General features: G+C 49.5%; 1 protein-coding gene across 5 annotated transcripts in view; it reads left to right on the top strand.

The window, feature by feature from the left end:
* CEP128 (centrosomal protein 128) overlaps positions 1-22,494 on the top strand; it is a 158,600-nt gene that overhangs the window by 109,590 nt on the left and 26,516 nt on the right. For all 5 annotated transcript variants that reach the window (XM_088460891.1, XM_088460890.1, XM_088460889.1 and 2 more), the window contains 2 exons: positions 13,937-13,986; positions 15,025-15,048. In XM_088460891.1, the coding sequence (XP_088317017.1) occupies positions 13,937-13,986; positions 15,025-15,048 (74 nt within the window). The remainder of the gene's footprint in view (positions 1-13,936; positions 13,987-15,024; positions 15,049-22,494) is intronic.

The following is a 22,494-nucleotide window of genomic DNA, read 5'->3' on the forward strand; positions in this document are numbered from 1 at the left end:
GAGACATCTCGAGATTCCCGGAAATTTGGTCTGCCTCAGCCAAATTCCTGGGTAGCCGCGTCTGTCTGAACGGTAGCCGCCCCTTCAATCGACCATGGTTTTTCCCGGGACTTAAGTCTCGGGAAATTACCCTGCTTCTGTCTGAATGGGGCTGCCCGGGAATTTACTACTCCCGGGCAGCACCAAGAAGCTTTTACATGGAGTTGGCAGCGTAGAGCGTCCTATTGGGACGCTGCTGCTGCTGCCGCAAATATGGGTGGGTGACGGCTCTTTGTGCACCTGTACCCGGCCTATCCGGCCCTGGCACCTCGGCCGCTGCTCTGCTCTTCTCTGTGCCCGTGATCAGTGCCAGGCAGGAGCCTTGTGTCCAGGGGCAGCCCAGCCAGAGGCCTGGGGATGGGGGCGAGCTGCCAGGGCACCCATGGGAGGTAGTTTGGGGACATGTTGGGAAGTGTTTCATGTGATGTACACCCCCACATACACAGCATGCCAGTCACAGGGGGCACATAGTTGTGTGTGGTGCCAGGCCCTGATCACACACATCAGCTCCACCTCATCTTTGTGTCCAGCAGTTGCCATGTAATCTAAAAAACCCTGCTCTGGTCTGAAAGGGGTCTACCTGGGAATTTCCCGGGTAGACGTTGTAGTGTGAAAGGGGGGTCTCTACCAAATACCCGGGAATTTGCACATGAGAAATTCCCGGGTCTGAGCAGGAAATTTCCCGGGTTGTATGTCTGAAAGGGGTATAAGAAGAGGACCACGTTCCCCCTCCCACTCCGTCATCCGCAGCTGCAGAATGTGGCCACATGGATGGCTGAGGGCACAGTCTGGGTGCAGCTATGTGTTAGGGCAACGCTACAGGGCCAAGCTTATGTCCTGGCCGTGGATACCGGTCAAGTGGTTGACAATTAGGTAGAAAGTGAGAAGATCGACACATTATGAAGGTCAACAGTAAAATGGTCAACATGGTCTTTAGATCGCCCATCATCCTGTAGACTTGTATTTAGGTTGACAGGGTTAAATGGTCAACACAGTCAAAATGTCGATATATAACATGTTGGCACATGTTTTTTTTCATGATGGCTAGGCCAAAGTAACAAAAAATGTGTTGACAAATTAAATGTCAGCCTTTTGACTGTCGGCCATTTAACTCTTTCGACCCGAATATATGTTTACAGAATGATGGTTTACTTTATTGACCATGTTGATCTTTTTAATGTCGACATTCAGAACCAGTCGACCTTCTTAATGTCAGTCTTTATACTGTCGTCCTTTTATAGCACCCACCTGGCCGTGGCCACACAGGCTAACTGCAGCTATGGGGCAATGTAACAGTGACCGCTATGAGAATAGGCCCCAGTTACTGTCCTGAAGGCGATACCTACTCTGTGTATGGTGGGATCACGTTGCTGGAACTGTGGGACTGGTACGGATTTGTACACAAATCCGATGGTTCTAGGTCTGCGCAGGACTTGTTCTGCGTTTGTGCAGAACGGGACCTGGGTTATCGCTCGCAGTCACAGTATGATTGACATGCTGCGGTGTTTGGAGGGCGGAGTTGGGGTGGTGAAGAGAGCCACTAAAACCTAATTTACCAAAGACTGTGTATTGTGTTGCAGACACCGGATTTGTGGCTAAGAACCAGGGGCCCCCTGGAAGCTCTGCTACTAGTGTTACCGTTCTGGTTCCTGGTGACGGGACAGGTCGCGTTGTTGCATATTGTTATTATCTTTTATTCATATTGTGCCACAAGGGTTCCGCAGCGCCTTACGCAGTACATAAACAATTGAGTGCACAGGAAGACATTAACAGTACCAAGCAATGCAGGACAAGGACATGGTTTATATCTTACAGCTGGCATCAGCATGTTATGGTCCCCACCATATATGACACTGGGGTCTCGCTCCTACGTGTCAGCCGATTACATTAATGAATGAACAATTGCACTTTTGTAACATCCCAATTTCAGCAATTGGAACTTTCTTAGTCAGGAACCGGAGTTCTTCACACGATCTAGTTCTGGTCTGGGAAACGGAACATTATCATGTACAGTATAGGCAGCTGAAAGATCCATGGAACCTTTTGAAGGGGGGTGTTCTCCTACCTGAGGCCAGGAACCAATTCAGCCATTTAATCTTGTGTTCTGTCCATCGCCCTTCCATAGATGTATATAGGGCTCTGCTGGAACATTTGACAAGAATACAAAGGGGTGTACTTAGCATTAATGGCCCTGATGCAGAGACGGAGCCGCACGTGTGCAGTGCGGGTATCCCAGAATTTTCTCACATGAGCAGAAACATAAAATCGCTCGACTGCGTACATCGATGCCGTGTCCATCTCTGAATCGGGCCGATGTTTCCTAGTCCGATAATTGGAGTTGGGAGCGGGTGATAGTACCGGGTGTGAGGCAAACCTTACATAGAACGTCCTGTGCATGAATAACCGGAGGCTGAGCGGGATAATGGCCGGCATAACTGTAGAGGTTTTCTTCTGCTTGTTCCAGATTGTGTTTATTCTTCTTAGAAGGTGTATAGCCGATTCCATTCACATACTGCGGCCGTCAGTGTCCTCTCTCTGTGCCGCATGTTTATAGCTCAATCCTTCATTTAGACAAGTCAGTTTATTTAACATCAAAGCAAAATTCACTTAGGTTTTATGTTGCAACTTTAAAGTCTATGTATTATGTAATGTGTGTGCCTAGCCCTGGGGCATGTACTGTATGCATTGTGTGCTTGGGAATACCCCCTATACATCTGCCTGTGAGAGACGCTACCAGCACATAAGCACAGCCCAATCCATGGTGTAAAACGTCTGTCTGAAAACGTGGCTAATTAAGTCATCTGTGCTCAAGCATGGATATACTGAAAACATGGACTGTAATGGCGGAGTTTGGGAACCTCTAGGTTAGATATCGGGGACTATGCGATCACTGCCTCTCACACAATTAGGTATCGCTATGAGCTGCACCCACACCTAGACCTTGCACCAGCACAGGAATTGTACTAACACACACAAACTGTGTGCCCACACAGACAGACCATGCACTCAACCAAACACCCTGCACCAACACACACACACCCTGCACCAAAGCACACAGACCCTGCACCAACACACACAGGCCGACCATGCATGAATGCACACCATGCACCAAAACCGGCGCTGTACTAACACAGAACTGCACCAACACACACACACCCTGCACCAAAACACACAAGCACTGCACACACACACAAACTCTGCGTTAACACGTCACTGTAGTAACACCCAGAGACACCAACGCAGGCCCTGCACTAACACACGCAGACTGTGTGCCAACACAGGCCCTGCACTAACACACGAAGACTGTGTGCCAACACGGTATATTTTTATGTTCTTGTTTGGGTTAGGATTAGTGTTAGGTTAAAATATGCAATAAACTGTTGTCTTATGATGTCGACATTTGTGAATGTCGGCATATTTCTTGTTGACCTATTGTCCATGTCGACAATCTGAGTGTCTACTTCAGGGCACACCCCTCATGTGCTTTTCCTCTGACGCATGCCCAGGGTGACTTAAAGTGACAGTCACTCACTTCAACTTTTTACTTGCAGTGTGATAGACAAGCCGGGAGCGTTTGGAGGAGGTTTCGGAGAGAGGCTTTTTTAAAATAATATATTTAACTATATTTTTAAAAATACAATTGAAACTTTATTAAATAAAACAAACCTGAAAATTTCTGAACAGTTTTTGGGGAAAACATTTGTCAGTTAATTGCCTTAGCATATATTATATTGTGGCAGTATTTTGTGTTTGTCCTGTCGGTTGCACAGGATAATGCCTGCTCTATTTATACAGGATTTTTTTTATTTTATTTTAAATTCAAATCCAGCCTAACAGCGAATACGTTTTTCGCAGTCAAAACAAACTTTAAAGAACTGCTCTTGTGCTTATGACCTGGTTGTGTGCCCATGTATGTGGGTGTAAGTGTGCCGGACATACACCTGGCACATATCCTATGGGCACAGAGCTGTATGTTCATAGTATCTATATGTATGTGCTATGGCACGTGGGTATACAGGGGCCCATCTATCAACAAATTTTATCCTACGCAACGAGTTTTAAAACTAGTTGTGTATGATAACGGAGCTCCAGCCAATCAGCCCCCAACTGTCATCTGTTTGAAAAATGACAGTTGGAGGCTGATTGGCTGGAGCACCATTATTATACGCAACAAGTCTTAAAACTCGTTGCGTATGATAGAACTCGTGGTCAAATGAGGCCCCATAGTGTTTCCCCCGGATGATCCCGTCATGTTACTCCATGTACTGTCATTTATGTAGTAAGCTGTAGAAGGCATCATGTTATTGGATGTCCTGCTCTCCTCTAATACCTGAGGCCTCAGTCTTTCCTGCAGGTGGAGATACCCTGTGAAGCCACTTCAAGCCATATGGTGACAGATGTTTTTCTGAGTATGGTAGTGTGACCTTTACTACCACAAGCTGATATGTCTTTTAGCCACCCAAGATTTATAGGCAGAACATTGGGCTTAAGTGACATTAGTCATTTTGCCTGACAAAATATAAATACCCTAGAAGGGCCCGAATCCGACACGTTGGCAAGACGATAAAACTATCGCGGTGACTGCGGTGTGTTTTGTGAGCAGCGGTTAAAACGGCTATCGCTGTTTTTGTTCAGTGCCGGGAAGAGCGGCTATAAATAGGTTTTATGAGAAGCGGGCAGCGAGATTTCAGTCTATTTAAGTTTCGGTGGCTGGAGATGCAGTATCACGTGTGAGTCTACTCATCCCAACCCTGTGTTTTATATGTGGCTGAGTCACTTTATCTTTCTCCCCTGGCCGCTTGCCTTTGCTGTAACTGGCAGTCGGCTTGCTCTCTGTCACAAGCAATAGGTTTGTAGTAAGGAGAGATTGCTTAAAGCTATTGCCACGTTCTTATAATGAGGAGGTGAGATGGGTTGAAGACAGAAATATGTCCTCAGAACGATCTATCTTTAAGGCGGCTGCACGCGTAGTAAAATCCTGGGTGCATAAGAATTAATAACGGGTGGCGTACAGCCTTGTTTTGCCATCTTGTATTAGTGAATGATGTGTCGGTGACAGAGAATGTCCTTTGGCAGGAATTCGATGTTTCTAGGTGTCAGAAACACAAGACAGGACTGCAGGTCATATGAGCGAGGTCTGGTTTATGTCAAGCTCATAATAACAGCTTAGCCTGCCGACTATAAACATCTTTTCTTTTCTTCTACTTCTTCTAATCTACCAGTCATCCAGTATCCATGTGGCCTGAGAGAGGTGTTTTTCAGGTTGGGTACGGGATGCCAGCACTCAGGAGCCCGGCGGTCAGAATCCGGATGCCAACATGCTGACTGGGTTAGGATACCGACACCTGCCATTTAAGTATCCTAAACCTCCCTCCCTGCAGCCGAAACCTAACTCCCCTTTTCACAGCCTAATCCTCCCCCTAGTGCCTAATTCTAACTCTCCCCCTAACTCCAGTACTTACCGTCTGGATGCTGGTGGCGGGATTCTGACTGGTCAGGGTTCCGGCACGACAGCATTCTGAGCCCTGGCCTCCCGCCCGCAGTATTTTACTCTACTGGGGATCTTGCCACCTCCTGTAATCACAGCTGAGGGACAAGAATGACCATATCTTGTTGTATTGTGCCCGGGAGCAGCAGTCCCTACACACAACTACACATGGAAATGATGGACGCAGGTGTGACGTCTCTCCTGGGGTGGCTTCTGGGTCACTCTGTCCTTATGGTTGTTTTCTATGGCAGCGCTGGGGAACCAATGGGCACAGGGGCTAACGGAGGACATTTGAAATGATCAGACACTACATGGGCCCAAACAATACGTTTTATATATATTTATATGTCTTAGGTTATTGTTACACTGAGAAGATGGCAGTGGGCACCATTTATAATGGGCTTGCCACTTGGCATGCACGCGGCGTGCCCACAGACTCACAGCCACGGTGTTGCATGGAATAAATCATGGTGCACAAAGGGCAATTTAATGGTTTGTAAGGGCGATAAATAATGTCCCACAAAAACTGACCTTTCCAACCCAAACACATTAATTCCATCCCAGTGGCCTCAGTGGGCAGATATTGTGCTGACAGAACACCATTTGGATTCCTTCAGTGTGAGGTTGGGGGTGTAGGGGGGGGCGGTGGCTGAGCAGGGAGGTGAGTGTTGGCATAGATGTGAAACCAAACAGAAGCCGCGCTTTGGTTTAATTTCCTGCTACTCTCTCACCACCTGTATAAACTTTCCCGCGGTTAATCCAGAAGACTTTCAGTGTTCCCCTTGAAGTCCCAGCTTTCTCCATCTGAAGGGGCCTCAACAGCAAAGACAGGATTTACATTCCCCAGGCTGCCAGCAGGAACCGAACTCTGTGAGAATAATCTTAGAGCCCGGTCACATGTGGGGGGAAAAGGAGCCGGATTCCCAGACAGAGGGAGCGTTCCCAGCTCCCCAACCTCCACCCTGACCGGTGAAAGAGATCTGGATGGGTCACAGCAGTAACTTATAACGAAGCCTCCGGTCACGCGTTTAAAATACTCGTCTCGAAGATGACATTTCAACCCGGTCATCTGTGTGTTTATATAGGTTAAAGCTTAAAGTCAAGTGACTTTTTTTCCCCCACGAAATAAAAGGTCTGTTAATGAGATTAATAACTAGCATCAAGATCCGTGATTATTGCTCCTAAGCGTGATCAGATTTGCCGTATAAAGGTCCACGCCATCTCTGCTGTAACGCAAGCTATTTTCCCACAGCTATTGTCCCACATTAAGCTGTTATCTATACTCTTTGGCCCAAATTCAAGAGCCTCCTGCCATTCCTACAATTTAATCAAACGTTATTTATTTTACGAATATCTGAGAGCGTATTATTGAAACGGGTTCTGTTTGATGATGTAGCGGGTCAGGACCTCCAGGAGAGTAACCACAAGGGCTGCGGCTGAAATGTAGACGGCTGCTGCTAAATTGATTCCTGGGTTTATCTTTTCTAGACCATTAGTTTTGTAACGTCAACAGTGTCCATCCTAGAGGACGGCTGTATCGCAGAATGTGTTACTTCATGGGCGATCGAGGGGCCCCTATACCAAGTATCCCTCGTCTCCAGGTCTGGGCTCCGCCCCTGTCATCGTTGACCTGTGTATTGCTTTATATACCTGCAGGCTGCGTACTTCTGACTGTGCCCTGCAATCCGCACTGTACAACCCCTGCAATGACATTTGCGCTGTAGAGTCTTTGTGTGTAATGTGATAAATTTGTGCCTTTGGAAACTGAAGTCCACCGAAACCCTTGTGATGTATACGATACATCCATACAAATTACGTTAATGAAGACAATATAAAAACACCGGTAAGGAAATGATTTGCCAGGTGTTAAAAGTAATCCATTATTATTATTATATATACTATGAGACACCTGCATGGAGAGGTTGCATGAAGAGGCTTCTGTGGGTGAGTCGCCAGTAATAACTACACATTTGGGGTGTTGGTATAATTAATTTGAACTGTTCTCCCTACATTATGGATGGTGTGAGAGCCCAGAAGGGTGAAAATAAGGATGAGCCCCTTTTGCTTCGTACACTTACAATGATAGCTGTCGTCATTCTGTTAATAATTATCAAAGAACCCCCCCCCCCCATATCTTAGAAAAACAAATGTCCTGTCTCATCAACGCCCAGCCCAAATCCCTGGACCTAGAAACATGACATTTGTTTTGAAATTTGACTTCTAAGTGGCTGAAAAGGAGTAATATGTTTCTTCTCGACCCAAGTGTTTCGGGACTGTAAGCACATTGTAGGGGGCGAGAGTACCATGATGCACAAGGGGTTTTGAGGCACTGAGCAGAACCCTCAAAAAACATCAGGGGCAACGATGGAGTGATGGGTGATGTCACCGTGTTGCTAGTTGGAGATTTCCGGCGGAGACTGCCAGTAGTGCCGAGGGGAACTCGAGCAGACGAAGTTAAGGAGTGCGTCAAGGCATTGTATCTGTGGCCCCTAATCTGGAAACTTTTAGGAATAACATGAGGGTCCACTTCAGAGGCGATGTCTCCGCTGGGCAATACTCCGAACTCCTACCCAAAATAGGGGATGGAGAGTAACTCGAGACTGAGGGAAAGTTGACCACCCCTGCAGGCCTAGGCACAGTAGTGAAGACCATAGCAGACCTCACATCCTGGATATACCCTGATATTTGGTGATATCCAAAAAAAAGTCCATGGACTGGCTGTGTGAGCGTGTCATTCTGACGCAGCTACCGTCTGTACAGGTTTGAGGACTCAGTAGTGCAAATGGATGACGCGTTCCACTACCCCGTGGAGTTCCTCAACCATCCTTGCCTCCTAGCACGCGTTTCTTCACAAAGTGGGGGTCCCAGTGAAGTTGCTGCGCCACCTCAACCCGCCTGAACTCTGCAATGGCACCAGGCTGCAAGTAAAGGCCCTTTACAAGAACGTTGAGGCCACAGTGTTCTCTTGCTGTGTTCGGGGGGAGTGGGTGTTCATCAAACTACCCCTTTGAGTTCAAAAGGCTGCAGTTCCCTCTCACGGTCTGCTTTACAATGATCCAGGGGCAGTCGCTGAAGGTGGCAGGGATAGACTGGAGGGAGGACTGCTTCTTACATGGGCAGTTCTACATGGCCTGCTCCAGAGTAAGATCACCCAGCGGCCTGATGATCCCAGCACCTGAGGTGAGAACCACCAATGTGATGGCTGTACTGTGGCGCACCGTGGCGTTCTACAACGTAAGAGAATCCACTGCATGTAATACACCGCTTAACCGCTGTGAGTGCTCCACTGATGAAATTTGTACTACTGAATACCATACTGCAGAAGTGGATGGATATCCCTGACAAGTGGGCTAATCATGTTCACGCAGTGTATTTGCATGTTCGCACAACCAATCTTTTTAATAATATCGCAGAAGCTCGTTGAGCGGGACGCAAATCAGTACAAATACAGTGCTGTATGGTAGGGTAATTGCCGTCTCGTTATAACGGTATAACCGATACATTAACGAGATGCATGCACCGCTTTCAATGAGACGGGATCATTCACTAATGGTGGGGTTATGTGTTTACATGTACTAATAATGAAAATGTGTCTTCCTTTCAAAATATTATATTATTATTGTGCTTCCCTCACTGCGCCCTCCCTGATGGCAGCGCGTGGGTGGAGTGCAGTAGATGGATGTGAAATCCTTCTTGGCCTAGTGGTAGGGCGGTGGTATTACATTGCCATGGTCCAGGGTTCAAATTAGGGATGTGCAGGCTCGGATAGGTTCGAGTTTGCACGTGGAGTTCGGATCTTTCCCTCCAAAAAAACGGAACTCAGAAAGAGGCAAAACGTCATCTTACATGGACGAACATCATCATTCCTGGACTTTAGGAATGATGATGTTCGTCCATGTAAGATGACGTTTTGCCTCTTTCTGAGTTCCGTTTTTTTGGAGGGAAAGATCCGAAACTCCACGTGCAAACTCGAACCTATCCGAGCCTGCACATCCCTAGTTCAAATCTCTTTCAGGGGCTCAAAGAGGTCTCAGACGCACGTATAGCGTTTTGGGATTTAGGGGCTCAGACACCCGCCCAAGTTTTGAATGAGATGAATTATCCCAAACCCTAAAGTAAAATAATCATTCCGTGTCGACCATTTTTGTGTCAACCTTTTGACCAAACCTTAACCATAAAAAATTTATATCTAAAAAACAACAACGTGCCGACCATTTTTGTGTTGACATTTTGACCAATCCATAACCGAATATTTGTTTGTGTCTTATGTCGACATTTTCACCAGCCCCCTGACCAAGTTACTTGCCTGCAGAAGTCCCAAGGGATTGCCCTCGCTATTGTATTAGTTTGCTTGGTGGAAAACACTTAATTGTTTAAAAGTAAAACTATTAAACCCACAACATTCACTACAGCAGGTTCCTCATCACAATGTTTAATAAAATGCAGATATTTGTTGCATAAATATTTTGTGGATACTACATTGTGGATCACATATATTTCTTCCAATTATCGCTATTTACTGGTATTGGAAAATCGGATTTTCCGAGCAAATTTCAGGCTTGCAGGCAGAATGTAACCGTATGTGCAATCTCTTTTGGCACGCTTGGAACGTTTTGTCCTGTAAATGACAAGTGGCACTACTGCCGCCTGTCCAACAAGGTTGCAATCAAAGGAACATTCCTTAGTAAAAGGGAGAGCGCAGCGATCGCTGTGCACGCAGCCAGTAAGTAGGTGAAGTCTATGCCAAGCTTTCCTCACTCGGTATCTCGCTGTGACACTTGTGCCAAGCCTAGCAGTTTGTGCGCTTATTATTTTCCTGACAGCCATTCCATATCTCGCCGCTTCCTGCGCTCCCAGCAAAAGCTGCACAAACTCATTTTACGGGAACCAATTTAATGCAGATAAATCTCCCTGAACAGCAGAAATAGGAAAGAGAATGTCCCCAAACAGGACTCAGATTAGGTCTGGATGGTGAAATCACAGCGGGCACAGGGGAGGGGCGGAAGGGACACATGGCGCTTTGTTGTGTGGTTTAAAATGTGCAGGGAAAGAATCTTTTAATTCTTTCCAAAGCTCTCTCACCCTTGCATTGCCTGCAGCAGAATGCACATTAATGCTCTGTGTGTGTTCATTGGTAATGCTGTGCGCTGTGCTACCGTGCCGGCGTGTTGTGACAGACTGTACAGCACCATTATCGTCATCATTTATTGCTGCCGCAAAAACTCTGCGGCACCGGGCCATCCGTATGTCTTGTATTTAAAAAGCTCCATCGTATTCTGCAAAGCAGCAGACAGACAATGATAGATTGTAAGCTCTGACTTCATGTATTGCTAACAGGGAAAATAAAGCCAGCAATACGGCAGCACTGGTGGGCGCCTCAGTCCCGGCACATTCAGCCGCGCACTTGTACGCCAGGGGAGGGATTTGTAGTAGCATTAGTATGAAGATGCAGACGTGTCTGTGTCCAACTCCGTGTCGGGGGCAAAAATGAAAGCAGAGGATGGCACAAACCCCTATGGAAGAGTCCGTTCTGCTTGCAGTAGCAATTGCAGAGTCCCCTGGACCAGCATACAGTACTGTGCTGTTAGTGCCAGCAGCCCCCCCGTGTATTGTCTTAGGCGAATGTCTACAGATCGCAGTTTATGTGGGAGAGCGTTCCTGCTTCATGGCTCTTACAGTAAAGAATCCTTTAAATACTTTTTTCTCAGCTGCACGGTGTAGCCTGAAGACCGTAAGCTTAACAAATTCCCCCAGAGTTTTCAGTAACATAATAGGATGAACATGAAGCCCCTTAATCCTCCCTTCTGACAGACTTTGCTCATAGCAGACTGCGTCCTGCCCTTTCCTGCTCGCTCACCAGCTCAGTGACATTATTTTGTAAATTGGTACCCAAGACTGCATGCATCCCTTCCATGACAATGTAATGAGTTGGGGGGAGAAGGGGGACCCTGTGCAGCAAATGATCATGGCGCTGCTCTCGTCCATTACGGGGACACATATAATGTCTCACATTGTCCCTCTCCAGCAACGGGGGATAATGCTGCATATTAGCGACACTACATATGGGGCACATTGATTGTATATGCTGGGACAGATATGCTGTGTGTTAATTAGGGATGTGCAGGCTCGGATAGGTTAGAGTTTGCAGGCCGAGTTCGGATTTTTCCCTCCAAAAATCGGGTGTGAGAAAGAGGCAAAGCATCATCTTTCATGGACAAATATCATCATTCCTTGACAAAAGTCCACGGAAGATGATGATTGTCCATGTAAGATGACGTTTTGCCTCTTTCTGAGACCCGATTTTTGGAGGGAAAAATCCGAACTTTTCGTGCAAACTTGAACCTATCCGAGCCTGCACATCCCTAGTTTTAATGGCTGCACTGTGGTTAATGGGTTAACAGTATTTAGGGTTACTGTGTGATCAGCAGGATGACCATGTGCGCGATGGGTATACGTTGTGAGTTAGTGTCTGCGAGGCAGCATGTACTTTATGGATAATATACAGGTATATAGTTGCACGTGATGAATTTGCACATGGAACATATAGTCACTGGCGTTTTAGATAATGGTGATATTGTTGAAGTTGTATTAATAATGGAGTATAATAGGAGATGTAGTAATTGGGACAGTATTGGTGATATGATGAATACAAACACTAAGGACTTGTAAAACAGGCAAATATATATAATACTACCATCTAGACGTGTTGATGTATTATACCATCTGTGCAAAACTGTTTAACACGTGTAAGATTATTTAATATATCATATACAGTATGTAACTACATCAGCATGATCTCTTTCTGGAGCAAGGTATTACTGTCTGTATTATGCGCTATGTGTATGGATGTGTATATAACCACCTATTTGTGATGTATGGCGGATACCGTGACACTGATGCACAGTTGCTACTCGATAATACTGTACATTCCCTCACATGCAGCGCTCGCTATACGCGTCCGGCTTACGCCAGGCACGTCACGCACATGTCCCACTTGCTCTAATATTGTAAACCATTTCTTTTATGTGTAACAATTTGCTATTAGGATCTAATTAACGTTCAAAAACCTCTGAAACGTCTCCCCGTCTACAGGGTGTATGCAGACCACACCGTCCCTATCCATACATTTTGGGATCCGTCCAAAGATCTACAGTAAAAAGGTTGACCTGTAGGAAGGTCAACGTGGTCAAAAGGTCAACATGAAAATGGTTGACACAATTTTTTAAGGTTAGGCACTTACCCCAACTTATAGGCACCAGGAGGGAGGGTTAGGGTTAGGGCTATAAAAAAATAATGTTTGACCATTTTCATGTCGATCTTTTGTCCCTGTAGACCTACTGACTGTCTAACATCTGGTGTCTATCTAGGCATTGTCTACCTTTTTACGGTAGATCTTTCAATCCACACCCCATACGCTTGTTATTGTATCATAGCCGTCACCATTATTAGTGCACACTGGCACCGGTCATATTCCTGGTGTAAGAGATCCACCTGAAATCAGACTGATCTTTGCCTACGCCCATCGCTGCATAGCTCGCAGTTCTGTCTACACGCACCCACCAACCTCCTATGTGTAACACAAAGTTACGTCCATTAAGCCACAAAAGCAGAGATGCCGCTGAGTTACGTACGGCTCTGAATCGCCCATATGTGCGCTGAGTTACCTACGGCTCTGAATCGCCCATATGTGCGCTGAGTTACGTACGGCTCTGAATCGTACATATGTGCGCTGAGTTACGTACGGCTCTGAATCGCCCATATGTGCGCTGAGTTACCTACGGCTCTGAATCGCCCATATGTGCGCTGAGTTACCTACGGCTCTGAATCGCCCATATGTGCGCTGAGTTACCTACGGCTCTGAATCGCCCATATGTGCGCTGAGTTACCTACGGCTCTGAATCGCTCATATGTGCGCTGAGTTACCTACGGCTCTGAATCGCCCATATGTGCGCTGAGTTACCTACGGCTCTGAATCGCCCATATGTGCGCTGAGTTACCTACGGCTCTGAATCGCTCATATGTGCGCTGAGTTACCTACGGCTCTGAATCGCTCATATGTGCGCTGAGTTACCTACGGCTCTGAATCGCCCATATGTGCGCTGAGTTACCTACGGCTCTGAATCGCCCATATATGCGCACGCTTCCAGAGCATGCACAGTGCTAGAAGCGAAAGCAAGATCCCTCCACAAAATGGACGCGAGCGCAGCTCTGCCGCGGCCGGCTTGTGTCGCTCTCACATGGAATGCTGGGAAGGTTTTGAACATTTTAGAAGATGTCTAATATGGACGTGAATTTATTACACTTCCTGCTGTAGAGGAACCAGAATAGATCACTACTGTAACCAGATTGTTCCTACTGCTATAGGGAACATGAAGTCACCATGGTTAACGCTTCTCTTGTGGTTTGCAGATGCGCTGGAAAAAAACCGCAGACGAGACGAGGAAATGTGGCTGCTTCAGGTGAGTTATTTACACCCTCTGCGGCTTCCCAGACGCAATGTGACCTCAGTCCGTGGAAGGTTTTGTACTTTAAATAATAGGTTACAACTTCCTAACAATAGGTTTGTCATCATCTCTTACAAGGTTATGGGGAATTAAGGCGTTAATGCCACACCCCTTCAAAGACTGGAATTTGTGATACATCAGCTGCTGGATGGGATGTATTTATATTGTCAATATTCATAATGTCGACATGTGCAAAATGTTGACATGTTCACAATGAAGGGAAAGGATAGGGGGTTAGGCACTAGGGGGGAGGGTTAGGATTAGCAATACTCACCACCAGAAGCGCCAGCAGACATTTTGTTGACATTCTAATCATGTTGACATGCTGCATGCAAACATTCCGACCGTGTCAACATTATGAATGCACACAAAATATACCTCACCCCTGCTGAACAGTTCCGTATGCTCAGGACTTGTATACATGCAGCAGGATATTTGATGTCTTCAGTTCGGAACGTGGGATGTTGCAGAATTACTTTTCCTTTCCTGGTTGGAGGAGGATTCAGCGACTCCACGAGAGATCAGTGTGTCCCAACTTATATTTTCTGGGTTGCACTGACCTTCTGTGTTACGGCATTGAGGAAATGAGTATCTTGAAGTTCTTTTAATGTCCTATAATTTTATTACAATTATTTAAGCCATTGCATACTGGCGGGGTAGATGGAAATAGCTGCTTAAAGCCATTTTGTACGGGTGTTTTATTATACGTTTGTCTGTCTGAAGGAGAGAAGGTGATTTTCTTGTGGGGTTTTTTATTTTTTTTTTATATTATTCCAAAAATGCTTTAGTGCACTCCATGTCTATAATTGCAGAATGACAATGGCCTCAGACATTCAGCTCTGCAGTTAACGATGAAACCTGCAGTGTTACTAATGCCGTATAATGGGAAATAGGGGCAGCAGAACGTTACCCTGGATTTCTAAAGTGCTTCCCTGCTTGTTAAAAAGAAATCTGCCCCATTCTAATGTGCATCCGCGTTTTTTTTTTTCACAGGATCGGATTGTGGATCTAGAGCGGGTGAGTTGTCTGGATATCATCCGTATGCAGAATACTTAATGTGTAAGGACTTTATACTGTACAATCAGGAGAAAAGGAATGGAATAAGTACGTTAGAGGGTCTGCCTGTGTTTCCCATGCATGGAAAAAGGTACTCGAACACCGCAAAACATTCCTGTATAAGCTGAAACTCTACACTGCTGTGAAAGAGCCATCTGTAAGCGATCCCCCGCCATATACTACGTCCACCCCAGCACTTGTGCAAATGAATGAGATTGGGAGAGCGCCCAGGCCCACAGCCCCACGGATCAGTGTGTTAACACAACACAGACACCAGGACCTGTTGTGGTGCTGCTGCTGTGTTATGTTACATTGCTTTCCTCTGTTTTACATAAGTGGAGAGATAAATATTTGCCTACACATCATATATACAGTAATACAACCTAGTCCCCTGTGACTACCTATTGCTGCAGGCTGATTGTACCACAAGTGCTGGCAGAAAACGTTAACCCTTTGGAAGGAGCAGTGCCGTTGTGTGCATTGGGGCCAGGGGTTATAGGATCTGGTATGTAGTATGTTTTCCGGTCTGATTATAGACGCTGCATGGAGACGCCATAATAGGCAGTGGCAAACGTATTATTCACTGTCTGTTGCGCAATTCTGTGCTGCAAGGTGGCGAACCCCAGGGGCCCAGGCGTCAGAAGGCGCTGTCCTGCTTACTGTGTAACACAAGCCCTACCATTACCTGGCAGATTTCCTTTTAGTGTGAAACCTCGGCGTGTAACGGAATATCGTACGGCGATAACACGGTTCTGGCAAAGGGTCGTCCCTGTGGGGTGGGGGTCACCAAATGGCATCTGAACATTGATTACATAGCTGGCATAGGGATTTATATTAGTACGTCCTTTATTCTGTACCACTAGAATCCATAAAGTGGGTGATAATTTAGTGCCCATATTGTTTTGTATATGGCACATGTGAATCTCCTGCAGTGACGTGATTGTTGCCTACGGAGTGCAGCTTACCGTGTAGTGTTCTGAGCCTGTAAGACACAGAGGAGCTCATTCAGACCCGCTCGCTAGATGCGGCCGCTCGCTCCCAGCGTATGGAAATTCAGCTAAGTGAACTCAAGGCAGCCGCTCACTCGGCAAGGCATAAGCACACCCTCTGCGTCTTGGCGAGCGATCACTTTGTGTTTATAGACGCCCACCAGCCCGTTTTTTGCTGCCCACTTGCGTACGTCATCCCCAGGAAGTATAAACAACCATCGGTACATCGGGTTCCATCAAATCTGAATGCATCGCTTGCGGTTGACTGTACCCTACTGTGAGCACTTCAGTGTCAAAAACAACCAGGTGACGTGTACTATGACGCTGTCTGTTAATTATGCACGCCCCATAAATGGCGTGAAAACACTCTGGCACGCCTGCGTCCGCAACTCTACTACTGCCCTGCCCCTGTTACCACCCACAAACGGCCTCTCCTGTCACTAATACCACTGGGCTGTCTTTGCAGGGCGAGCTAGAACATTCCGTTCGCTTGTACTATTTTGCGCACGCGCACTGCGAACTACACGCATGCACACATTAGTGAACATCGTCTGCAACGAGTGGCCATTTGCTAGCGAGCGGGTCTGAATGAGCCCCAGAGTTGGCACTTAAATTCCATCCAGGACCTTCATCAGCTCTGAGCAACAACTTCCAGAAGTGAGAGGAGCCAGGCTGTTATGTTGTGTGATGTTGGGTTCTCAGGGTCTGTCACTCATTTTCCGGGTCTCCAACCTGAGGGTGAGGAGGTACATGAAACACTCAATCCGTACGCAACAGTCAGGAATCGCAGCAATTATTCTATGTGTGAGAACCTATAATGCTAACGGCAGATTAATACCAACTACCTCACTCCCACAGTGCTGGTGTTTGTCCCACATGGAAGTTATTTCCATATATTTCATACTCTTCCCTACAGGGCATCTTTATAACCTTAGTCTTGTGCATTCCTTCTTGACATGGGGCCCCTTTGGTCTTCCATACAGTTTATCATTCTATCAAAGTCTTCCTGATCCTTTTGTGATGGAGCAAAGCTGGACTTGTCTCCTGCCCCCGTACCCCATTCTTCCCTGAACACACTGTTCCGCAAGGAGAGTTCTGCACTGAGCGGGTTTGTGGCGCGTGTATGGCGACTCTCCCAATATCTGCCCCGGACCTGCAGTTAGGCAGATAACGTCCTTTAATTCCTTTTGTTCCTTGGAAGACGGGAAGCAGCTGACAGATGAAGTGTTAAGTTGCTTTGACACTTTGGTATCTAAAGTAACAAACTGCCTGACAAAAATCTGATCTGCTGAGAGGACAGAGAGCCGGGAATTATTATAGTCTCAGAGTGTGCTGGTGACAGCTCTGTGATTGGACGCTTTATCTCTCATCTCCGCTCTCTTTCCAGAGGATTGTACTTCTGGGCAGTGAGGAAGCGTCTGCAGCTCCTGCTCTGTGATCGTGCAGCCTGAACATTACACACAGTGCTGCGCCAAGCTGCGCATACATCTACGACAGAGCCGCACATTCAGCTATGACGAAGCCGGGCTCTGCTGTGCATTGGGCTATGACGTAGCCGGGCTCTGCTGTGCATTGGGCTATGACGAAGCCGGGCTCTGCTGTGCATTGGGCTATGACGTAGCCGGGCTCTGCTGTGCATTGGGCTATGACGTAGCCGGGCTCTGCTGTGCATTGGGCTATGACGTAGCCGGGCTCTGCTGTGCATTGGGCTATGACGTAGCCGGGCTCTGCTGTGCATTGGGCTATGACGTAGCCGGGCTCTGCTGTGCATTGGGCTATGACGTAGCCGGGCTCTGCTGTGCATTGGGCTATGACGAAGCCGGGCTCTGCTGTGCATTGGGCTATGACGAAGCCGGGCTCTGCTGTGCATTGGGCTATGACGAAGCCGGGCTCTGCTGTGCATTGGGCTATGACGAAGCCGGGCTCTGCTGTGCATTGGGCTGACGAAGCCGGGCTCTGCTGTGCATTGGGCTATGACGAAGCCGGGCTCTGCTGTGCATTGGGCTATGACGAAGCCGGGCTCTGCTGTGCATTGGGCTCTGCTGTGCATTGGGCTCTGCTGTGCATTGGGCTCTGCTGTGCATTGGGCTCTGCTGTGCCTGGGGCTCTGACGTAGCCGGGCTGTGCTGTGCATTGGGCTCTGACGTAGCCGGGCTGTGCTGTGCCTGGGGCTCTGACGTAGCCGGGCTGTGCTGTGCCTGGGGCTCTGACGTAGCCGGGCTCTGCTGTGCCTGGGGCTCTGACGTAGCCGGGCTCTGCTGTGCATTGGGCTATGACGTAGCCGGGCTCTGCTGTGCATTGGGCTATGACGTAGCCGGGCTCTGCTGTGCATTGGGCTATGACGAAGCCGGGCTCTGCTGTGCATTGGGCTATGACGAAGCCGGGCTCTGCTGTGCATTGGGCTATGACGAAGCCGGGCTCTGCTGTGCATTGGGCTATGACGAAGCCGGGCTCTGCTGTGCATTGGGCTATGACGAAGCCGGGCTCTGCTGTGCATTGGGCTATGACGAAGCCTGGCTCTGCTGTGCATTGGGCTATGACGAAGCCGGGCTCTGCTGTGCATTGGGCTCTGCTGTGCATTGGGCTCTGCTGTGCCTGGGGCTCTGACGTAGCCGGGCTGTGCTGTGCATTGGGCTCTGACGTAGCCGGGCTGTGCTGTGCCTGGGGCTCTGACGTAGCCGGGCTGTGCTGTGCCTGGGGCTCTGACGTAGCCGGGCTCTGCTGTGCATTGGGCTATGACGGAGCCGGGCTCTGCTGTGCATTGGGCTATGACGGAGCCGGGCTCTGCTGTGCATTGGGCTATGACGGAGCCGGGCTCTGCTGTGCATTGGGCTATGACGGAGCCGGGCTCTGCTGTGCATTGGGCTATGACGGAGCCGGGCTCTGCTGTGCATTGGGCTATGACGGAGCCGGGCTCTGCTGTGCATTGGGCTATGACGTAGCCGGGCTCTGCTGTGCATTGGGCTATGACGTAGCCGGGCTCTGCTGTGCATTGGGCTATGACGGAGCCGGGCTCTGCTGTGCATTGGGCTATGACGGAGCCGGGCTCTGCTGTGCATTGGGCTATGACGGAGCCGGGCTCTGCTGTGCATTGGGCTATGACGGAGCCGGGCTCTGCTGTGCATTGGGCTATGACGGAGCCGGGCTCTGCTGTGCATTGGGCTATGACGGAGCCGGGCTCTGCTGTGCATTGGGCTATGACGGAGCCGGGCTCTGCTGTGCATTGGGCTATGACGGAGCCGGGCTCTGCTGTGCATTGGGCTCTGCTGTGCCTGGGGCTCTGCTGTGCCTGGGGCTCTGACGTAGCTGTGCTGTGCATTGGGCTCTGACGAAGCCGGGTTCTGCTGTGCATTGGGCTATGACGAAGCCGGGCTCTGCTGTGCCTGGGGCTCTGACGTAGCTGTGCTGTGCATTGGGCTATGACGAAGCCGGGCTCTGCTGTGCCTGGGGCTCTGACGTAGCCGGGCTCTGCTGTGCCTGGGGCTCTGACGTAGCCGGGCTCTGCTGTGCCTGGGGCTCTGACGTAGCCGGGCTCTGCTGTGCCTGGGGCTCTGACGTAGCCGGGCTCTGCTGTGCCTGGGGCTCTGCTGTGCCTGGGTCTCTGCTGTGCCTGGGGCTCTGACGTAGCCGGGCTCTGCTGTGCCTGGGGCTCTGACGTAGCCGGGCTCTGCTGTGCATTGGGCTATGACTAAGCCGGGCTCTGCTGTGCATTGGGCTATGACGAAGCCTGGCTCTGCTGTGCATTGGGCTATGACGAAGCCTGGCTCTGCTGTGCATTGGGCTATGACGAAGCCGGGCTCTGCTGTGCATTGGGCTATGACGAAGCCGGGCTCTGCTGTGCATTGGGCTATGACGAAGCCGGGCTCTGCTGTGCATTGGGCTATGACGAAGCCGGGCTCTGCTGTGCATTGGGCTATGACGAAGCCGGGCTCTGCTGTGCCTGGGGCTCTGCTGTGCCTGGGGCTCTGACGTAGCCGGGCTCTGCTGTGCCTGGGGCTCTGACGGAGCCGGGCTCTGCTGTGCCTGGGGCTCTGACGGAGCCGGGCTCTGCTGTGAATTGGGCTATGACGAAGCCGGGCTCTGCTGTGCATTGGGCTATGACGAAGCCGGGCTCTGCTGTGCATTGGGCTATGACGAAGCCGGGCTCTGCTGTGCATTGGGCTCTGCTGTGCCTGGGGCTCTGACGTAGCCGGGCTGTGCTGTGCCTTGGGCTCTGACGTAGCCGGGCTCTGCTGTGCCTGGGGCTCTGACGTAGCCGGGCTCTGCTGTGCCTGGGGCTCTGACGTAGCCGGGCTCTGCTGTGCCTGGGGCTCTGACGTAGCCGGGCTCTGCTGTGCCTGGGGCTGACGGAGCCGGGCTCTGCTGTGCATTGGGCTATGACGGAGCTGGGCTCTGCTGTGCCTGGGGCTCTGATGTAGCCGGGCTCTGCTGTGCATTGGGCTATGACGAAGCCGGGCTCTGCTGTGCATTGGGCTATGACGAAGCCGGGCTCTGCTGTGCATTGGGCTATGACGAAGCCGGGCTCTGCTGTGCATTGGGCTATGACGAAGCCGGGCTCTGCTGTGCATTGGGCTCTGCTGTGCCTGGGGCTCTGCTGTGCCTGGGGCTCTCACGTATCCGGGCGGTGCTGTGCATTGGGCTCTGACGTAGCCGGGCTCTGCTGTGCCTGGGGCTCTGACGTAGCCGGGCTCTGCTGTGCCTGGGGCTCTGACGTAGCCGGGCTCTGCTGTGCCTGGGGCTCTGACGTAGCCGGGCTCTGCTGTGCCTGGGGCTATGACGGAGCCGGGCTCTGCTGTGCCTGGGGCTCTGACGGAGCCGGGCTCTGCTGTGCCTGGGGCTCTGACGTAGCCGGGCTCTGCTGTGCATTGGGCTATGACTAAGCCGGGCTCTGCTGTGCCTGGGGCTCTGACGAAGCCGGGCTCTGCTGTGCCTGGGGCTCTGACGGAGCCGGGCTCTGCTGTGCATTGGGCTATGACGGAGCCGGGCTCTGCTGTGCATTGGGCTATGACGAAGCCGGGCTCTGCTGTGCATTGGGCTATGACGAAGCCGGGCTCTGCTGTGCATTGGGCTATGACGAAGCCGGGCTCTGCTGTGCCTGGGGCTCTGACGGAGCCGGGCTCTGCTGTGCATTGGGCTATGACGAAGCCGGGCTCTGCTGTGCATTGGGCTATGACGAAGCCGGGCTCTGCTGTGCATTGGGCTATGACGAAGCCGGGCTCTGCTGTGCCTGGGGCTCTGACGTAGCCGGGCTGTGCTGTGCATTGGGCTCTGACGTAGCCGGGCTCTGCTGTGCATTGGGCTATGACGTAGCCGGGCTCTGCTGTGCATTGGGCTATGACGTAGCCGGGCTCTGCTGTGCATTGGGCTATGACGTAGCCGGGCTCTGCTGTGCATTCGGCTCGGTCGGAGATGCCCGTTAAGCTGCTATATTTATTTATTTTAAAACTACAGATACTTATCTCTACACCACAAATTTTGCTCACCCTCCAGAATAGATGAACCCATTAGTAAATCAGGTTGAATGCCAGTTTATTCTGGGTTTGACTGGTGAATCATACATAAGGTGTAGCTGCCGGGCTCTGTTATATTACACAACACAATACAACATGAAGTGTCCCTGTGGGGTCATGGGTGTGTGCTATCACACCCCCAAACTTCATGTCAGTCTTGTGTAAATTAAATACAAGGGCGTAGATGGTAAAACCACGAGGATTATCTGAGGCGTCACGCAATTGGGCTGCGTGTATCAGTGTATGCAGACGGTACAGCTCGCAGACCCTCGTTGAGCAGGAGAACTCTGCGGGGGCGATCCAATGCTCGCCCATGTACTGTATCTTACGGACATCTATATTACATGTACAAAGTGCTCCGTTAGCGAGGACCAGGCGCTGTATCTTACAGCACATAACTCTGTACATGTAATACAGATGTGCTGCAGAGCAGGGTTATGTGCCGTAAGATACAGTGTCTGGCCCTCGCTAACGGAGCACTTTGTACATGTAATATAGATGTGCTGCAGAGCAGGGTTATGTGCCGTAAGATATAGTGTCTGGCCCTCGCTAACGGAGCACTTTGTACATGTAATATAGATGTGCTGCAGAGCAGAGTTATGTGCCGTAAGATACAGCGCCTGGTCCTCGATAGCAGAGCACTTTGCAGCACATCTATATTACATGTACAAAGCACTCTGTTAGCGAGGACCAGGCGTTGTATCTTACGACACGTAACTCTGCTCCGCAGCACATCTATATAAAGTGCTCTCTGGATTTTACTTCTTTGAGACATTTTGTGGGTTTGGATCATTCTCCTTGGATGCATCACGGGATAGATACATATAATTGTCCCCACAATACACCTTATTATGGAGCAGTGCTGCTTACATCCCATTTACTTGCATTGCCTTACCCAGGACATTTGC

Source organism: Taudactylus pleione, unplaced genomic scaffold (assembly GCF_031769625.1).
Source record: "Taudactylus pleione unplaced genomic scaffold, aTauple2 ptg000987l, whole genome shotgun sequence".
Lineage (NCBI taxonomy): Eukaryota > Metazoa > Chordata > Amphibia > Anura > Myobatrachidae > Taudactylus > Taudactylus pleione.